The sequence below is a fragment of the Lithobates pipiens genome, unplaced genomic scaffold, assembly GCF_037356315.1.
Source record: "Lithobates pipiens isolate NorthernLeopardFrog02 unplaced genomic scaffold, aLitPip1_a1.2 Scaffold_37, whole genome shotgun sequence".
Taxonomy (NCBI): domain Eukaryota; kingdom Metazoa; phylum Chordata; class Amphibia; order Anura; family Ranidae; genus Lithobates; species Lithobates pipiens.
This window is the reverse complement of record NW_027507825.1, coordinates 15,916,769-15,936,122: the sequence shown is the minus strand read 5'-3', so window position 1 is coordinate 15,936,122 and position 19,354 is coordinate 15,916,769. Positions and strand designations below refer to the sequence as shown.

The window sequence follows — 19,354 nt, the reverse complement described above, 5'->3', positions numbered from 1 at the left end:
TTGTTTTATATTTTTTTATTGAATATGTTTTATAGCAGAAAGTTAAAAAGTATTGTGTTTTTTTTTTTTTTTTTTCAAACTTGTCTGTCTTTTTTTTGTTTATAGCGCAAAAAATACCACCAAAAGAAAACTCTATTTGTGGAGGAAAAAAATTACATCAATTTTATTTGGGTACATCGATGCACAACCTTGCAATTGTCAGTTAAAATAAAGCTGTGCCAAATCCTAAAAAATGGCCTGGTCATGAAAGGGGGCTGAAGTGGTGTAAGGGCCTGCCAGTGAGCATCATGTATACAATCTCTTTCATTAGGCCACAAGAAGACTGTAATATCTCCATGATGGCAATCTGCTGAAAATTCAAACAGGAATTCCTCCTGAAGTGTTAAGAAATTCACTTCTTCACTGCAAAAATCAACCACAGTGACACACCTATTTCTATAAGGATCTGTTTGCAGATGCCATTGTTAAACCATTCTAAAGAGGTGCCTTTTGTTGTAATTTTTATGAGAAGGGTAAAGTTCCTCTTTAACTGTCCCCAGTTAACTCTGGATCTAAATGCTCCTCATAGTTACTGCAGGTGGAGCTCAAATGACTTTGTTATGGGTTACTCTCTCCTAAACATACAAGGGAGTTGCACTTTGACAACCTAAAGCCTCTCACCAGATCCCCAGTGAAGAATTGTTTCTGCTAAATACAGTTACAACACTTCATTGACTTCTTAACCACTTAAGGACCGGTGCTTACAAGTTAAAATATTTTTTTTTTTTGCTAGAAAATTACTTTGAAAAAAATATATATAATGTTTTAGGGTTAGGACGCCTTAGAGAATAAAATGGCGGTCATTGCAATACTTTCTGTCACACCGTATTTGAGCAGCAGTCTTATGCCACGTACACACGATCTGAATTTTGGTCGGAAAAAGCTGTGATGGTTTTTCCCAACAGGATTTCACTCAAGCTCTCTTGCATACACACGGTCACACCAAATTCCGACCATCAAGAACACAGTGACATACAACACGTACGACGGGGCTAGAAAAAGGAAGTTCAATACCCAGTAGCTGCCATCTTGTAGTTGAATCTGAGCACGCGTGAGTTTTTGCGCGTCGGAATTGCATACACACACAAACGGATTTTCGGATAGGAACTTTTTCCAACCGAAAAATTGAGAACATACTCTCAATCTTTTGCTGGCCGAAATTCGGCCAGCAAAAGTCAGATGGAGCGTACACACGAACGCATTTTCCGACCAAAAGCTTTCATCGGTCTTTTGCTGGCCGAATTTGCGATCGCGTGTACGGGGCATAACAAGCGCACTTTTTTGGGAAAAAAAATACTTTTCTGAATTAAAAAATAAGACAACAGTGAAGTTAGCCCAATTTTTTTTTATATTGTGAAAAATAATGTTACGCTGCGGAAATTGATACTCAACATGTCACGTTTCAAAATTGCGCCCGTATTTGAATCAAAATGTAAGATTAGTCCTACAACAAGGCGTGCGATCTTACTCTTATATTCAACTATTTTGGACAATTCTCCTAACCAAGTTCATTTCTGCTACTCTAGAAGGGAATCTGATAATAAATCCCCTTTCTCCTGGCGTAAGATTTGGCTGGCTCTCTCAGACCTACCAATTGCTGATAGCTCCGTCATCGGACGTCAGACCTCCTTATATCGCCAGGTGGGATCGAGAGTTAGGGCTAAATCTTACAGAGAAACAAGTGGAGAGAATTCTTCTATTCTCTCACAAAACTTCTATTTGTGCTAAACACCAGGAGACTGGGTTTAAGGTGCTGACCTGGTGGTATCATACGCCGGTGAAGATTCATAGGATGTTCTCTTAACATTCCGATCTTTGTTGGAGATGTGGGGAGAAGTCCGTAAATATTGGAGAGCGCGATCTGTCCGTTTGAATTTAAACTGTGCTTAGGGTAGTCTGGGCCACGTTAAGACCCATTGCTGCCGATTTATCAAAATAGATTTTTAGATTAGAGAGTGTGCCAGACTTATTAAACTCTTTAAGAGGGTTCGGGAGGGACACCACTGGGTTAGGTTAGGGAGAAAAGGAGGTCATCGGCGTAGGCCGAAATCTTGCATTTGGAATTACCCATGGTTAATCCCAAAGTATCGGGGTGCGCGCATACTGTGCAGAGAACCTAATGATACAGCAAAAAGAAGTGGGGATAGCGGACATCCCTGTCTAGTACCATTTGAGATAGGAAGGAGATCTGAGAGGATACCATTAGCTTAAACTTGAGCCGTTGGCCTGGAGTAAATTTGCGATATTCACTGAAGCATATTGCCTCCCAGACCAATATGTTTAAGCACTAAGGACATAAACACCCAGTTAACCCTGTCAAATGCTTTCTCGGCGTCCGTGCTGAGAAAGACGCAGGGTGTCTTAGTCACAAAGGCGATATGCACCAGGTTGAGAACTTTGGTGGTATTGTCCCAAGCTTCTCTGGAGGGGATAAAATCCACCTGATCTAGGTGAACCATCTCCTGTATGAGTCAAGCCAAGTGAGTGGCCAAGATCTTCTTAAAAAAGTTTAAAGAGCTACATTTAGAAGGGAAATGGGTCTATAGCTGCTGCAGGAGGATGGATCTTTACCTTCTTTAGGTATAATGGATATGTGGGCCTTAAGAGTATCACTAGGGAAATTTACTCTTGAAGTAAGGGTGTTGAATAACTTCGCCATATAAGGACGAGGAGTGGCAGGAGGGTTTGGTAGTATTGTAATTTGAACACGTCAGGTCCTGGGGCCTTTCCAGGTTTCATCCCACCTATTGCTCTTTGCAGCTCCTCCAGGGTGATAGGGGCTTCCAGTTCCTCACTAGCCTCTGCAGTGAGTTGAGGAAGTCGGGACGTAGCTATGTAATCCGCCACTGCTTTCTCATTTGGCGACCCTACTTGAAGGATGTAAAGGGACGAGTAGTATTCTCAAAATTCCTGTGCAATCTGGGTGGGGAGGACCTTTCTTTGGCCCGAGGGAGCTATAATTTGGAGTATATATGTTGTACGTTTATGATCTCTTACTGACTTTGGTAATAGTTTCCCACACTTATTTCCTGACTCATAAGAGAGTTTCCGGCAGAATCGAAGTGCCGCTTTAGCCATGTAATGAAGTAAGTCTACTGTTTGCTGGAGGGATAGTAGCTCCTTTTCCAAGGAGGCTATCGATGTCTGTTTATGCCGGGATTCAACCTCATGTATCTTGTTGAGGAAAAAATTTCTCGTTTGATACACGCACCGTGTTTAATTAGAACCCACTGTCAGAAACCATGAATCAGACCGATACAGAAATACAGTTAAATCACACTTGTTTAATAATAAAAGTAAATAGAACGTAGTCAAAAACATAGCCAAAGTGCGGTAGCTCAACCCAAAGAGAGAACAGTACCCTCGTGTACTGAGTGTGTGTACATGGCTGCAGACAGCAAACTGTGGGGGGCATGTGTGAATCTGGGAAAGAACCAGCACGGTGGTAGCAACATGGGATATAGGAGGTAACTTAGGAGATAGTTTAGTAAAGAGCAACAGAAAAAAAAAAGCGGAGGACACAGAAGCTCACCATTCCTCCTGCATTTATTAGATCTCCTGTGTATCCTCAGGTGAGGCCATACGAGAACGTTGCAGACTCCACTGCGGTCTGGGGGACCGGGTTCTCCTCAGCCCCGAAGAGCCAGGATGAGTGGGAAAGCACTGCAGAAGCTGAAGCCAGTCAGGCACCTCAATAGGGTCGGTTTCCATAAAGGAGAACAACGCAGGGAGTTCCACAGGTGTGCAGAGGGTGAAGAACCGCCGAGCCTTCCTGAAGATCACAGAAAGGGGAAACCCCCCCCCCCCCAAACGGTAAGTAATCCCCGGCTGTCGAGCCATCTCCGGCACCGGTTTCAACAGAGCTGCACAGTTGCCCTGGAGAGATCAGGTAGGATCTGGAGCTGAGCGCCGTCAAGTTAAAATTCTCCCCCATGCTTTCTGTAGGATGATCTCCTTATGGGGAAAATGGTGCACCCGGCAGATCACGTCTCGCGGTCTGTCCACATCAGAGGAGCGGGGGCCCAGGGCCCTATGGATCCGGTCAAACATCAGGTTAGCTGTGAAAGAACCCCCGCTATGTCACCGAATATGGCAAGGGTGGACTCTGCTAGAGCCTCTGTTCCTGCGGCCCCCGAGCCGGCAGATTTTTTTCTCCGGCTCAGATCCTCCACATGGAGCTAATGGGTGAGTATGGCAGCCGCTTGAGATGTCTGTTGTGCCTCCACTGCTAGCATCTGTTTCTCCATAGCAGATACCGAGGACTCACCAGTCGCCATCCGATCCATGAGTTTCCTCACATCTTGTTTAACCAAGGCCATTTCTTTGCGGTGTCCCGCCTCGAGCTTGCGATGAGGGTTTCAATGTCTGCCCTCATGGGCAGCAGTGCCCTCAATTCGGCATCAGCTCTCAGAGTGAGCAGCATATGGTGCGTCTTCTGGGGTTCAGTGTGAAACAGCGCCAGGATATCAGAATACGCCTCCAATGTTGTCGAGGCTGCTGAAGAGTTGGAGGGCTCCTATGAGTGTAGGCCCAACTGGTGGATCTTCGCAGGGTCCACCATCTTGGTAGCTGGGAAAGCCTCTGAGGTGCGTGATAGATAACAGAGGATTTCACCACTAGTTTGGGGCTTGGGGAATTGCCCCTCGTTACCCTTATCCTTCCACTTCCCAGTCGAGTACATGCTGGGGAAATCTGAAGTGTATAATGGTTAAGCTGAGAAGGGTCGGGAGCTCTGCAAGTACACTTCCTTACGTGGTCATGTCAAGACCACACCCTCAATTGATCATTTATTATGTCCATTTATTTTTGTGGATTCTTGCACCTTGCACGTTATAGGAAAAAAAAATTATTATATACATTTTGAACATTATTTGCACTTTACTATATGTATTTCGCACATTATTTGCACTTCAAGGCTTGCATTTTTATTTAGCAGTGGATATTGGATATTATAGGATATCAATGTGTACAATGTGATTTTTATATGTCACACATTTTTTTATTTTATTTTTTACAGAATTCCTTGGCTTTAACCTTGGCTGGTCTACCCTGTCTTGACCTCATGCCCTGCTTGACCCACTGAGTCTACGCCTCCAGCCATAAGTTCTGCAATTAACACCTGCTGGCACCTGTGTTCCTCCTGTCCCTCTGCATCATCTGTTCCACCTCCAGGGGGGCCTGGGCTGGAGATACAAGAAAGGCCGACCTCGTCAATTTAGGCTCATACCAGGTACGTGACAGGTTCTCTTTAACCACTTCAGCCCCTTAAAGTGGAAGTAAACTCCCCTATCATTCTCAGCCAAGGAAGCTGCCATCTTTGCCTCTGTTTAATCTTCAACTGCTATGGTGCTGCACATGTGAATCGTTATGACACCAGCCATTGGATGGTTTGATAGTTTGGCTGAGAGCACAGCCAATGTGCAGTTAGCATTCCCGGCATGTCTTTTTTTTTTTTAACTGTTTAAATCAATGGGTTTACTTCCACTTTAATGATCAGGCTATTTTTTATGATTCAGCACTGCGCTGCCTTAACTGACAATTGCACTGTTGTGCGATGCTGTACCCAAACAAAAGTGACAACCTTATCTTCCCACAAATAGAGCTTTCTTTTTGGTGGTATTTAATCACATCTGCGGTTTTTATTTTTTGCGCTATAAGCAAAAAAAACAGACCGATACTTTTGAAAAGAAACATTTTTTTTTTTTTTACTTTCTGCTATATTACATATCCAAAAACATATCTTTGGTAAAAAAAAAAAAAAAAGTCACAATAGTTGTATATTGATTGGTTTGCACAAAAATGATCGCATCCACAAACTATGGGATAGATTTAGGGACTATTTATTGTTTTTCCTGGTACTGGCGGCAATCTGCGACTTTTAGCGGGACTGCGACATTGGACACTAGGTTCCCTCAGAGTGTTCTACCTGTGGGGGGATGGGTTACCAGGTACATGACACTGGGAACAGAAGATCTCTGACATGTCATCTGTCAGAACGGGGGAATCGCTTTGTTTACAGTTCCCAGTTCTGCCTCTGTACACCGCGATCGCCGGTGAATCGCGCCCGCTATCGCCTATGCAAAGACCAACGTACACCTATGGCGAGTTTGTGCAGGAGATCTGCCTCAGTATAATGACGGTGGCTGGTCGGCAAGCGGTTAAAGTAAACAGTGTAATAATAGTTTAACTTGATATTCTCACTGAAATTTGACGATACCGTAATCTCTCCTTATCTTCATCACTCCTGTGTGTGCATCCACATGGTAAAAAGGGAGCGACAATAGTGTTTAAAAAAAACACTGACGGAAATCAGATTATCTACTGTCCAATATATGGTTAACGACGAGCATCAGGTGCACAATCTCTTTTGCTAAGCTGCAAGAGACTTGAGATAAAAATGCCCATGATGGAAATCTGCTGACAATTCAAACAGGAATTCCTCCTAAAGAGTTGAGAAATTCACTTCTTCACTGCAACCGACCGCAGTGACACACCTATTTCTGTTCTGTATAGGCAACACACTTAACGTTAGACACAAGAATTGTATTGTTTTCTGTGAAAAATTTATTCCAACAGAAAACACAATAAAAACTGGTAAATCAAAGTCTGAATATATTCTGGATCTAGACCTCTTTTCTAGAAATGTTATAACATAAAAGGCACAATCCTAATTGAGTTTTCCAAAAGCAAAATGATCTTGTTTTCTAGCCTACTTTTATATTCTATATAATATTCAATACCGGTATATGCAAGCAGGACTCTGGGATTGTACAAAGCACTTTATGCTTCAGGATTCAACTCCCTGCACAGCCGCCCATCTTACCTAGTTAGTTTACAAAAATAGACACGCGTCCATGGAGTTCAACCGATTGTGTTTATTCAATCTACCCAGATTTGTCTGTTTTTTAACCAGTACTCAAATTTTGGTCCTAAAAATATACCGGTAGGTTTATTAACCAACAACCATACTGGTCCTCTTAAACCACTTGCCTACCGGGCTCTTTCACCCCCTTCCTGCCCAGGCCAAATTTTTTGTGACAATTGCACAGTCATGCAATACTGCACCCAAACGTAATTTTTCAATTTTTTTTGAGACAGATAGAGCTTTCCTTTGGTGGTATATTATTGCCACTGGGATTTTTTTCTTTTTTTGCTAAACAAATGAAAAAAAAAAAAAGACAGAAAATTCTGAAAAAAGAAAAAAATATATGTTTTTCTTGGTTTCTGATATAACATTTTGCAAATAAGTATTTTTTCTCATTCACTGATGTGTGCTGATGCGGCTGCACTGATGGGCAGCAATGATGGGCATGCAAAGATGGCAATGACAGACAGCACTAATTCGCATTACCGGCATGACAGCCATTACTGGTGGGCACTGACAGCTAGTGCTGGTGGGCACTGACAGCCAGCGCTGGTGGGCACTGACAGGCAGCTTTGGTGGGGCACTGACAGGCAGCTTTGGTGGGGCACTGACAGGCAGCTTTGGTGGGGCACTGACAGGCAGCTTTGGTGGGGCACTGACAGGCAGCGTTGGTGGGGCACTGACAGGTAGCACTGATAATCAGGACACTGATGATTCAATGCCCTGATTATTAGTGTAGATGTCCACTGTGTGGATTGCCACTTATCGGCTCTCCTCTCTTTACGCACTGTCAGCGCGAGGGGTGCATTACCGATAATCGCAAATCCTGCAGCTGTGATTGGACACAGCTGGTCACATGGTAAAGAGCTGGTGTGATTTACTCTTTACCCCGATCTGTGATCAGAGGTGTCCAATGGACACAACAATCACAGGTCACTGCTGATGAGCGGTGCAGATCACTGCAGATGTGCAACTGTGCTGTAGCCTTCATTCGGCTATAGTGCAGTTGTGAAGGGGTTAAGGGGCCTGAATGACCACAGTATGGACATAAAACTGCAATCCAAGGCTACAAATTAAAGGAGCCAGTGAAATGCAAATGCTATCCAAAGAACACTCAAGACAGTGTATTCACACTATAAGCTGTGACCGTCATTTTGCTGACTGTAAAACGCCAGTCACTGCAAGGACACAGAGAAAACAATTGTTTTTCTGACCTGGCAGTACGCACTATGTTTGAAGACAGGTGCATGGAGGGGGGGTCAAATGGAACTCACAAATACAAAAAGGTATCCTTAATGTGGATGTTGCCTTGATTGAGGCGGGATGCAAAGTGCATGCCAGATGGTTGTCAGAAACCATGAATCAGACCGAGACAGAAGTGCAATTAAATCACACTTGTTTATTAATAAAAAATATAAAAAAGGTAAATAGAGTAAGCGTAGTCAAAGCATAGCCAGAGTCCAGTAACCAGATCGAGTATTCAGCCAGTCCAGAGTTCAATAATCATATCGGGTAATCAGCCAGGCCAGAAGTCAGGGAATCAAGTGGAGCAACAGCAAACAGGATAAGAAGCCAGAAGGGATATCAGCAAGCCAATCTTTACACAGGAGATGGTTTCTTGTAATGTGACCAAGGCGAAGGCAGCGCTGAAGTGAGCTGGACAGCTTTAAGTAGGCAGGTCAGACGAGCAAGATCAGGAACAGCTGGATAACTGTGGAGAGAGATGAGAGCTGGCAATTAGCCGACAGCTGAGCAGCCAGCCCAGAGAGGGAAGGGCTAAGCCAGCCCTGACAGTACCCCCTCCTCAAAGACCCCTCTCCCTCGGAGGGCCACCGGGCTTGAGGGGAAAATGTCTATGGAGCTTGCGGAGGACGACAGGGGCATGTACGTCCGAGGATGAAACCCAGGAGCGTTCCTCCGGACCGTACCCCTTCCAATGCACCAGGTACTGTATGCGCCCTCGGAACCTACGGGAGTCAACAATGGATTGTACCTCATACTCCTCATGGTTCTCAACCTGAATAGGGTGAGGACATGGCACCGAGGTGGTAAATCGGTTGCAGACCAATGGTTTCAATAAGGAGACATGAAATACATTTGAGATACACATACTAGGAGGAAGGTCCAACGCGTAAGCCACTGGGTTAATCCTGCAAAGGATACGGAAAGGCCAAATAAACCGAGCTGCAAACTTCAGTGAGGGAACACGAAGCCAGAGGTTGCGAGATGACAGCCAGACCCTGTCCCCAACCTGGTAGGAAGGCACAGGCAGGCGTCTGCGGTCAGCATGAAGTCTGTACCTATCATTAGCAAGATGCAAAACCTCCTTGACTTGTACCCAAGTGGAACGAAGACCATGGAGATGCTCCTCTAACGCAGGAATACTCTGCAGAATAAACGAGTCATGCAACATGGAAGGTTGGAAACTATAATTCGCCATAAATGGAGACAATCGGGAGGCAGAATTCAAGGCACTGTTGTGAGCAAACTCTGCCCAAAGTAATAGGTCTGACCAGTTGTTATGGTGGTCAGAAATATAGCAACAGGAATTGCTCCAAGGACTGATTGGCTCGCTCTGTGGCCCCATTAGACTGGGAGTGATACGCAGAAGAGAAAGCAAGCTGGATTCCCAACTGTGCACAAAAGGCTCGCCAGACCTGGGAGACAAACTGACTGCCCCTATCCGAGACAATCACCTTGGCTAGCCCATGTAAGCGAAAGATCTCCCGAGCAAAAATGGAAGCCAGTACCTTAGAGATAGGCAAATTCTTAAGTGGAATACAATGACACATCTTTGAGAACCTGTCAACCACCATAAGGATAACAGTGTTGCCTTGGGATTTGGCCAACTCCACAATGAAATCCATTGACAGGTGGGTCCAGGGCCTCTCTTCATTGGGTATGGGTTGTAGGAGGCCCACTGGAAAGTGTCGTGGAGTCTTACTCTGAGCACACACTGAACAGGCAGCAACACCAGCCCGTAGACTAGGCCAACAGAAATGTTGGGAAATGGCCCAAATGAGTTGATTCTTCCCAGGATGGCCAGCTGCCTTGGCAGAATGGTAAGTCTGGAGCACAGCAGTACGGAGAGTGTCTGGGACAAAGCAGAGGTCACAAGGTTTCTCAGGAGGAGCATGGACCTGAGCAGCAAGAATTTTGTCACCCAAAGGAGAAGTAAGACTGGTGCGAACCGTAGCCAAGATACGATCAGGAGGGATCACCGGAACCGACTCCGACTTGGAATTGGAGGAAAATTGTCGTGACAAGGCATCAGCCCTTACATTCTTAGTACCAAGTAAGAATGAGACAATATAATTAAAACTCGACAAGAAAAGAGCCCATCACGCTCTTCTGGGAAAGAGGCGCTTAGCCTCAGACAAGAATGTAAGATTCTTATGGTCAGTAAGAATAAGAACCGGCACAGTGGTACACCTTCAAGGAGATGTCTCCATTCTTTCAGGGCTAAAATGATCGCCAACAGCTCTCTGTCACCAATCTCATAATTGCACTCAGCAGGTGACAATTTCTTGGAAAAGTAGCCACACGGATGCATAGAGCTCTCAGAGTTAGGATGTTGAGACAGAATGACGCCAACTCCAGTCTCAGAAGCATCAACTTCTAGCATAAAAGGCAACGTAGGATCAGGATGTGCCAACACAGGAGCAGAAACAAAGGCAGCCTTGAGAGTCTCAAAGGCCTTAATGGACTCCAGAGACCAACTCTATGGATTACCGTCCTTTCTGGTCATACGAGTCAGGGGCTTAACCAGAGATGAGAAGTTACAAATAAACATCCGATAGTAGTTGGCAAAGCCCAGGAAACGCTGCAGAGGATGTAAACCCACGGGTCGAGGCCACTGTAGGACTGCCGAAAGTTTCTCTGGGTCCATCGAAAAATCAGCAGTGGAAATAACATAGCCCAGGAATGTTATCTGTTCACGATGGAACTCGCACTTCTCCAGTTTACAATAGAGATTGTTCTCTCTTAGTTTCAGAAGCACACGACAGACATCTGTGTGGTGGTTATCCAGGGACTTGGAAAATATGAGGATATCATCGAGATAAACCACCACACATAACTGCAACAACTCTCGGAGAACATCGTTAATACATTCCTGGAAAACTGCCGGGGTGTTACAAAGGCCAAAAGGCATTATTAGGTATTCATAATGGCCTGTTCTGGTATTAAATGTATTTTTCCACTCGTCGCCCTCCTTAATGAGCACAAGATTGTATGCCCCTCTCAAGTCAAGCTTCGTGAAAACCGTTGCTCCCTTGAGGCGGTCAAATAACTGTAATCAATGGAATTGGGTAGGCATTCTTAATCGTGACACGATTGAGACCCCTATAATCTATACAAGGTCTCAGTTCACCACTCTTCTTCTTCACAAAGAAGAAACCAGCACCAGCAGGAGATAAGGATTTGTGGATGAAACCTTGAGAAAGTGCGTCTGCAACATACTCCTCCGCGGCCTTATCCTCCAAGACCGACAAAGGGTAGACCCGGCCCCGAGGAGGTATGGCACCAGGTTGAAGGTCAATTGCGCAATCATAAGACTGGTGTGGAGGCAAACAACCGGCTTGACCCTTGTCAAAGACATCACTAAAATTGCGGCACTCCTCCGGCAGGGAGGAGAGTGAAGAGGTGCACAGGACCTCGGATACCTTCAGGAAGCATGTCTCACTGCATTGTGGTGACCAGGAGAGAACCTCAGCATTGAGCCAATCAAAAGAGGGGTTGTGCCTCTGTAACCAAGGATAACCAATAACCAGCGGAAACCTGGGTGAGGAAATAACTTGGAATTTGATTATTTCATGGTGAAGAGCCCCTATGGCCATGGACAACAGAACCGTCTCATGAGTCATATGGGCAGGCTGTAAAGGTCTCCCGTCAAGAGCCTCAATGGCAAGTGGAGTGTCACGCAGCTGCAGCGGAATAGAGTACTGCAAAACAAATGCAGCATCAATGAACAGGCCTGCAGCCTCAGAGTCGATTAGAGCCTGTATCTCGATGGACGACTCAGCCCAAGAAAGGGTGACCGAAACCAGAGGCTTATCCTTCTGGATAACTGGGGACGAAACAACGCCACCTAAGGTCTGTCCATGACAGGACCTCAAGGTTCAGGCATTCCCTGGATGGGTAGGACAAGACTTCAAAAAGTGGCCTACCTGGCCGCAATAAAGGCACAATCTCACTCCTCCTAAAGGCTTTCTCATCCGCAGAGAGACGCATGAAGACCAGGTGCATGGGTTCATCTTCACTGATCAACTCGCTACTAGGAGGCATGGGGGGTGAGGGAGGCACCGGTGGGACTGCAAAGCTCAGAGCCAAACGTACAGGAGGCTTCCGCAAGCGCTCCTTAAAAGAAAGTCTTTCTCCGAGTCTGGAGTCAATGAGGATGGCAAACGATATCAAGCTCTCCAGCTCAGTGGGTATATCTCAGACTGCTATCTCACCCTTGATGGAATCCGAGAGACCATGAGAAAAAGCCATAAGGGCCTCATTATTCCAAGCAGCCTCTGCTGCCAGAGTACGGAATTCAATGGCGTAGTCGGCAACAGTTCTTGTACTCTGATGGACATGACGCACTTGGCAGCAGAAGCAGAGCGTGCGGGAACGTCAAATACCCTTTTAAAAGAGGCCACAAACTCAGGGTAACTGAAGACAACAGGTTTTTACATCTCCCATAGAGGGTTAGCCCAGGCCAAGGCTCTCTCTGAAAGCAAGGATATCATGAAACCCACTTTGCTTCTGTCCGTGGGAAATGCCTGAGGCAGCATCTCGAAGTATATCTCAACCTGACTGAAAAACCCTCTGCATTGAACTTGATCGCCCCCAAATCGCTGGGGAAGCAGAGCGGAACCAGACATACCTCTTATAGAGGTAATACTTGAGGCGGGTGCCTGCACAGAGACTGGCGCAGCAGCAGGGACGGCCTGCAACTCAGGGTGTACCAGAGCAGCCACAGTGGGGGATTCCAGGTGAGCCGTGCGACTTAGGAGTGTTTGTAATGCCAAGGCAAACTGATCAATGCGTGATCTTGCTCATCCAATCTGGAAAAAATAGTACCAACAAGTGGATTGACTGTATCTTCTGAATTCATGGCCCTCGCCTACTATCAGAAACCATGAATCAGACCGAGACAGAAGGACAATTAATTCACACTTGTTTATTAATAAAAAATAAAAAAGGTAAATAGAGTAAGCATAGTCAAAGCATAGCCAGAGTCCAGTAACCAGATCGGGTAATCAGCCAGGCCAGAAGTCAGGGATCCAAGTGGAGCAACAGCAAACAGGATAAGGAGCCAGAAGGGATGTCAGCAAGCCAGTCTTTATGCAAGAGATGGTTTCTTGTGATGTGACCAAGGCAAAGGCAGAGATGAAGTGAGCTGGACAGCTTTAAGTAGGCAGGTCAGATGAACATGATCAGGAACAGCTGAGTAACTGTGGAGAGAGATGAGAGCTGGCAATTAGCCGACAGCTGAGCTGCATGCCCAGAGAAGGAAGGGCTAAGCCAGCCCTGACAATGGTACTCGGTTCCGGAGTGCCCATCTAAAATGTACCCAGGTACCTCGGCCTCCTGCTTCAGACAAGTAAAATACTATCCAAAGTTAAAACAACAAGAGCAGAAGATTTAATAGATGGAAAAATGAAAAAATTACTGAAGTGCCACTTTAAAGACCGGAAGGTTTTACCCCCCTTCCTGACCAGGCCATTTTTTGCAATAAGGCAATGCGCTACTATAACTGACAATTGTGCAGTCATGCAACACTGTACCCAAATAAAATGCATCTCTTTGGGGGTTGATGTCAGTCTCCATTTTGCATCAGCGTCAGGGACACCCCCCCCCCCCCCAAGCTGGGAAAAAATTAAGCGAAGAGGAAGACCGAAGACCATATGTGCCTAGAAAAATACCTTCAGGGTGGGGACTTGGGGGGCAGCCTACATATACCTCTTAGTACTGTAAAGTCCTCTGGCATAGAAAATTAGGTGACTGGTTCTAAGCACAAAGATGCCAAGATTACATAGATAAATAATAATAATAATAATGTTTAACCGGTTCCTGACCGGCGAACGCCGATGTGCGTCGGCAGAATGGCACGGCTGGGCAAATGGGCGTACCTGTATGCCCCTTTAAATTTGCCGCCGTGCCAGCCGGGACCTCAGTGAGTCGGGTCGCGGGTCCCGTGGACTCGATTGCCGCGGGGATACTCGCGATCGCCCCACAGAGAGGAAGAACAGGGAGATGCTAATGTGAACAAGCATCTCCCCGTTCTGCCCGTACTTAACCCTTACACTGCCCCCTAGTGGTTAACCCCTTCACTAAGGCCCCTTTCACACTGGCGCAGTGCGGGTATCGGCGGTAAAGCGCAAATATTTTTAGCGCCGCTTTACGGTCGTTTTAGCGGCGGTAATTGGTTTTAACCCCCGCTAGCAGCCGAAAAAGGATTAAAACCGCCCGCAAAGCACCGCCGCCCCATTGGTTTCAATGAATAGGAACGGTGAATACACCGCTCCTTCACTGTTTCAAAGGTGCTGCTAGCAGGACTTTTTTCACCATCCTGCTAGCGCACCCCTCCAGTGTGAAAGCCGAAGGGGCCTTTTTTTATCAGGCGCTATACAGGCACTATTTTTAGCACTGTAGCGCCTGAAAACCGCCTCAGTGTGAAAGGGGCCTTATATAGTTTTTATATAGTGCCAACAGTTTGCGCAGTTCTTACAATCTAAAAAGGAAGGGTCAATTGATACAAAAGGTAATAGCTGTGGAGGGGGGGCTGTATAAATGACAATGGTCCCAAAAATGTGTCAAAAATGTCCGATGTGTCCGCAGTAATGTTGCAGTCACTATACAAGTCATTGATCACCGCCATTACTAGAAAAAAAAAATTATTAATAAAAATGCCATAAAATTATCCCCTATTTTGTAGACGCTATAACTTTTGCGCAAACCAATCAATAACCGCTTATTGCGATTTTTTTTTAGTAGAAGAATACAGATCGGCCTAAACTGAGGAAAAAAATGTTTTTTTTATATATTTTTTGGGGGGAAATTTATTATAGCAAAATGTAAAAACGAATGTGCTTTTTTTCAAAATGTATGCACTTTTTTGTTTATAGCGGAAAAAATAAAAACCGCAGAGGTGATCAAATACCACCAAAAGAAAGCTCTATTTGTGGAAAAAAAAAAAAAAGACATCAATTTTGTTTGGGAGCCACTTCACATGACCGCGCAATTGTCAGTTAAAGAGAAGCAGTGCCGAATCGCAAAAAGTGCTCTGGTCTTTGGCCAGCAAAATGGTCCGGGGCTTAAGTGGTTTAATTAAGATTATCCATAAATCTTTGTAAATTACCATATAAGATAGATAGATATTAAAACAGAATTAAAAGTTCCTACGTGCTACATATAAAAGTGACTTACCACCTGTCCCCAGCACCTTGAGGAGCTCAAAATTCTCGATCCCAACTTTCTCGGCATGCCCCGTCAGGTTCGCTGTAAAATAAAAGAGAGAGAGAGACAGCAGCGATGACACCGAGTTCATTAAGAGGCCAAGTGAATTACTACCCTCAGCCCAGTCATGGACTATCTACATCAGCGCTCACACACATCGATACAGAAATATATGAAATATGTCCAGCCGTACATCAAAGACTCTAATCCAATAACACCTACTGATCGCATTCGATCACCGGTGGATTAATTAAAAAAAATAAAGTGAATTTATTATTGAACGGAGCTAAAAAAAAAAAAAAAAAAGGGCTGAATCATCGCCTCCTGCTAATTAGTTATTGGACTGTGTAGTGCAGACGCACCACTTTGCAAAAATCATTACATAAAACATACTGACTCACAAACTTATGATGATCAGCGGAGTGAAGTCCTTCCAAACCTTACAGAGGGAATTCGACTTGCTGAATGACGACAATCTCCGATATCTACAAGTTAGACATTTTTGTTTTCAGATTTACTAATGGCAAATAGGCTGTGCCCTTTTCACATTAATTTTCACTCTGCAAAGGAATTTTTCCTTTTAGCTTGGTAAATGCGGTGAAAAATCACCTTGCAATATATACAAAAAAAAAATGTAAAAAAAAAACAAAACTGTAGGTCCACAAAAAACCACGAGCCAAAAATAATTTTTTTTTTTAATGAATGAATAAAATTAATGAATTAGCGATGCACAGAATTTTTGTCAGTCAAAGATAACTGTCCAAAAATAGGGTTTTCAGAGTTGTGCCAAAAAAAATAAAAAAAATTGTAAAAGAAAAAGTGTCGATAACGGCTGCCGAAAAAATGCCCCCAATTTTGCCACGATTTTATATTGCTTATAGTGTGTTTTTCATAGGTCATGTGACTGAAAGTCCATCAAAAAAAAAAAAAAATGCAACGCGGGTGCATTTTTGATGCGTTCTTGCTGTGCTTTCAATGCATTTCAATGGAGAGCTGTGTTTTTGGTGCAGTTTGCCAAATGGGCACCAAAAATACAGAAAGCAGGTTTTTTAACACCGCTTCAAAAAAGGTGCAGATAATGGCCAACAAATTCATATACATTTATTAAAATCATGATATTAATTAAAAATTTGAATATAAATCCAATTATAAAAAAAAAAACAAAAAAAAAAAAGGAGATTATATATATATATATATATATATATATATATATATATATATATATATATATACACACAAACACACACACACTGTGTGTGTGTGTGTGTGTGTGTGTATAATATATATATATATTATATATATATATATATATATATATATATATATATATATACTGTCAATTTCGGTCTCGGCCAAATACTGAAATTTACCGTAGGTTTCGGCACTGAAATTTTAATTTCAGCGCACCACCAGAATTAATTTGTTTTATGTGAATCTTTTTGTAATCACCATGATATGATTCAGCCCCCCATCCCCTTAAATCAGGGTCCCCATGAGAGTCCCACCTTACATCAGGGTTCCGGGTTCCTATCATATTTTCCCCTTACACCATTGTCTCTATCAGAGTCCCCCCATACATCAGGGTCTCCCCTTCTCACAGTGTCTCCATCAGACTCTGCCTTATTTCAGGGACCCCATCAGAGTCTCACCTTACATTATGGGTTCCCATTAGAGTCCCCATTAGACCAGCACTGGAGACCAACTTATCTGAATCCTCAGTCTGTGCACTGAGCCTGAGAATCTGCCACTGACCCTAGCTCTGGGCAGGATAAAATTCTATAGCTGGCCGGGTGTGGCCTGAGAGCCACAGTTTGAGGACCACAGATTAAGACCCTCGTCTATCATTTCTAAACCTGTGTTTAACAGACATCAGTAACACCTTGTTTAGCTTGAGAAAAAATAAATGTATAGATCTCTATATAAAAGTATGAATATTCTCTTGACAAAATTTCTATAAGATACAATGTAAAATTATGTCCCATTGTCATGTGATGTCATTTAATTTATGACAATTTCCAGCTTATCCAATTACATTTGTTGTTTCTTTTATAGTATAATTCAAGTGACACTTATCAAAAAAACTCCTGAAGAAGCTCTTGTGAGCAAAACATGTAGAGTAAGAAGTGGTTGTATATGCTCTAAGAAATAATATGTGAATCTTGTAAACGTTTACTGCGATTTTAAAAAAATTGTTTAAATAAAATTTCTACTTTTTCAATTTGTTTGTTTCCTTTGGTACCTTTTAAAAGCCCCGCCTTGCCCCTTTCTTTTTTCGCTTTCGTATTCATGGGATGTGGTACCATATTCTATTTTCTTGTCACCCAGCACCATAATATACCTTGTTTAGATTATTTAGGCTGGGTTCACACCGCCGATGGATGCTGGTCACAGCAGGGGGTCCGGTGCGTCCCCGTTCTCCGTTTCAGGGGCGTTGTAGGGCAGAATTTTTGCCTGAATTCGGCCCTGAAAACGAAGCCAAAGACGCACAGGACTCCTGTGCAAGCCGTTCCGCAGCCACAATGGAGATATGTTAACCGGCTCCATAGAGAGCCGGTCACGATCTTCAGTCATGCAAACCCAGCATGAAGCATCTTTTTGCATCACTGAAAGGGGATAGAAAAGCACTAAGCTCAATTCCACGGAGGTCTAGGATAGGGTAACCCAAATACCACCAAGTATAGGAACCATGGGTGACTGGAACTGGAGAGAGAGCCCAAAGAAGAGCAACAATAAGGGGACTAGAGGTCCTAAATTACGACTGCAAGCATTACATTTATTCTGCCTGGAGAAACAACACTTGAGAGGAGATATGACAGTGATTTACAAATATCTCAATGGAGATCTCAGCATAGGAAAAAAAGCTATTTAGTCTCAAGGAGTGTAAGAGGACACGGGGCCACACAATGAGATTGGAGGAGAAGCGGTTTAACCTGAAACTGTGTTTTTCACTGTCAGGGCAATAAGGATGTGGCACTCTCCCACAATTGGTGGCGACAGCAGGGAGTATGGATATTTTTAAGAGACTCTTAAATGTGCATCTTAAAGTGGTTGTAAACCCTTACAAACCACTTTGACCTACAGGTAAGCCTAGATTAAGGCTTACCTGTAGGTCCAAGAAATATCTCCTAAACCTATATGGTTTAGGAGATATTTGCCCGAAAACAGGCACCGTAGACAGCGGCGCGCAGGCGCACTAAACGTGGCATTCTCAACGACGGAGCTGCCGCGCGTGTCGGCTACCGTGCGCATGCGGGAGTGACGTCATCGCGGCTTCGCCGAATGACAGCGGCGGAGCTGCGAGACCCCACCAAGAAGATGGATGCGCCGGACTACAGGGGACAGCGGCGACTTCGCTGGCTCCTGTGTCAGGTAAGTGACACATAATGGACTACTATGTGATGCGATGCGATGCATAGTAGTCCATTATGCTTTGCCTTTGCAGGGAATGAAAGAGGAAGTAAACTCATCAGGGTTTACTTCCTCTTTAACAACTTCCTGCAAACTGCCATAGCTGTACGTCAGTAATTTGACATAGAATACCAGGGTTATGGCAGCAGAAAGCTGCCATAACCCCAGTATTTTCTGAAACGGCGGTCCTCTAAGATAAAAGTGGTCTCGGTAGCAGATTCACCACAAGATCAATTTATTGGTGGCGGGGGAGGCGAGGGAGGTGCCCGCTGCAATTCCGGGCACCTCCGCCGATTACCGGAGCCCGCCGGTAGCGGCGGAGACGATCCTTTCCCCTCAGAGGCTGAGAGTCGAGTGAGGGAATGATGGCCCCGACTCAACTCAATGACATTGGATGACGGAAGCGATGTCAAATGTCACTTCTGCCCAATGACCTTAAAAGGGGAATTTTGTTTATTTTTTATTGAAATAAAAAATTATTATTATTTTTTATTGCATTTAAGTGTAAATGTGAGATCTGAGGTCTTTTTGACCCCACATCTCACATTAAAGAAGTCCTGTCATGTTTATTTTCTATTACAAGGGCTTTACATT

At 44.3% G+C, this 19,354-nt stretch overlaps 1 protein-coding gene across 1 annotated transcript in view; it reads right to left on the bottom strand.

Annotated features, from left to right (window-relative positions):
* Window positions 1-19,354, bottom strand: part of RPS6KA5 (ribosomal protein S6 kinase A5) — a 202,885-nt gene that overhangs the window by 121,753 nt on the left and 61,778 nt on the right. Inside the window, exon 2 of the mRNA XM_077466763.1 lies at window positions 15,323-15,394. Coding sequence (XP_077322889.1) covers window positions 15,323-15,394 — 72 coding nt within the window. The remainder of the gene's footprint in view (window positions 1-15,322; window positions 15,395-19,354) is intronic.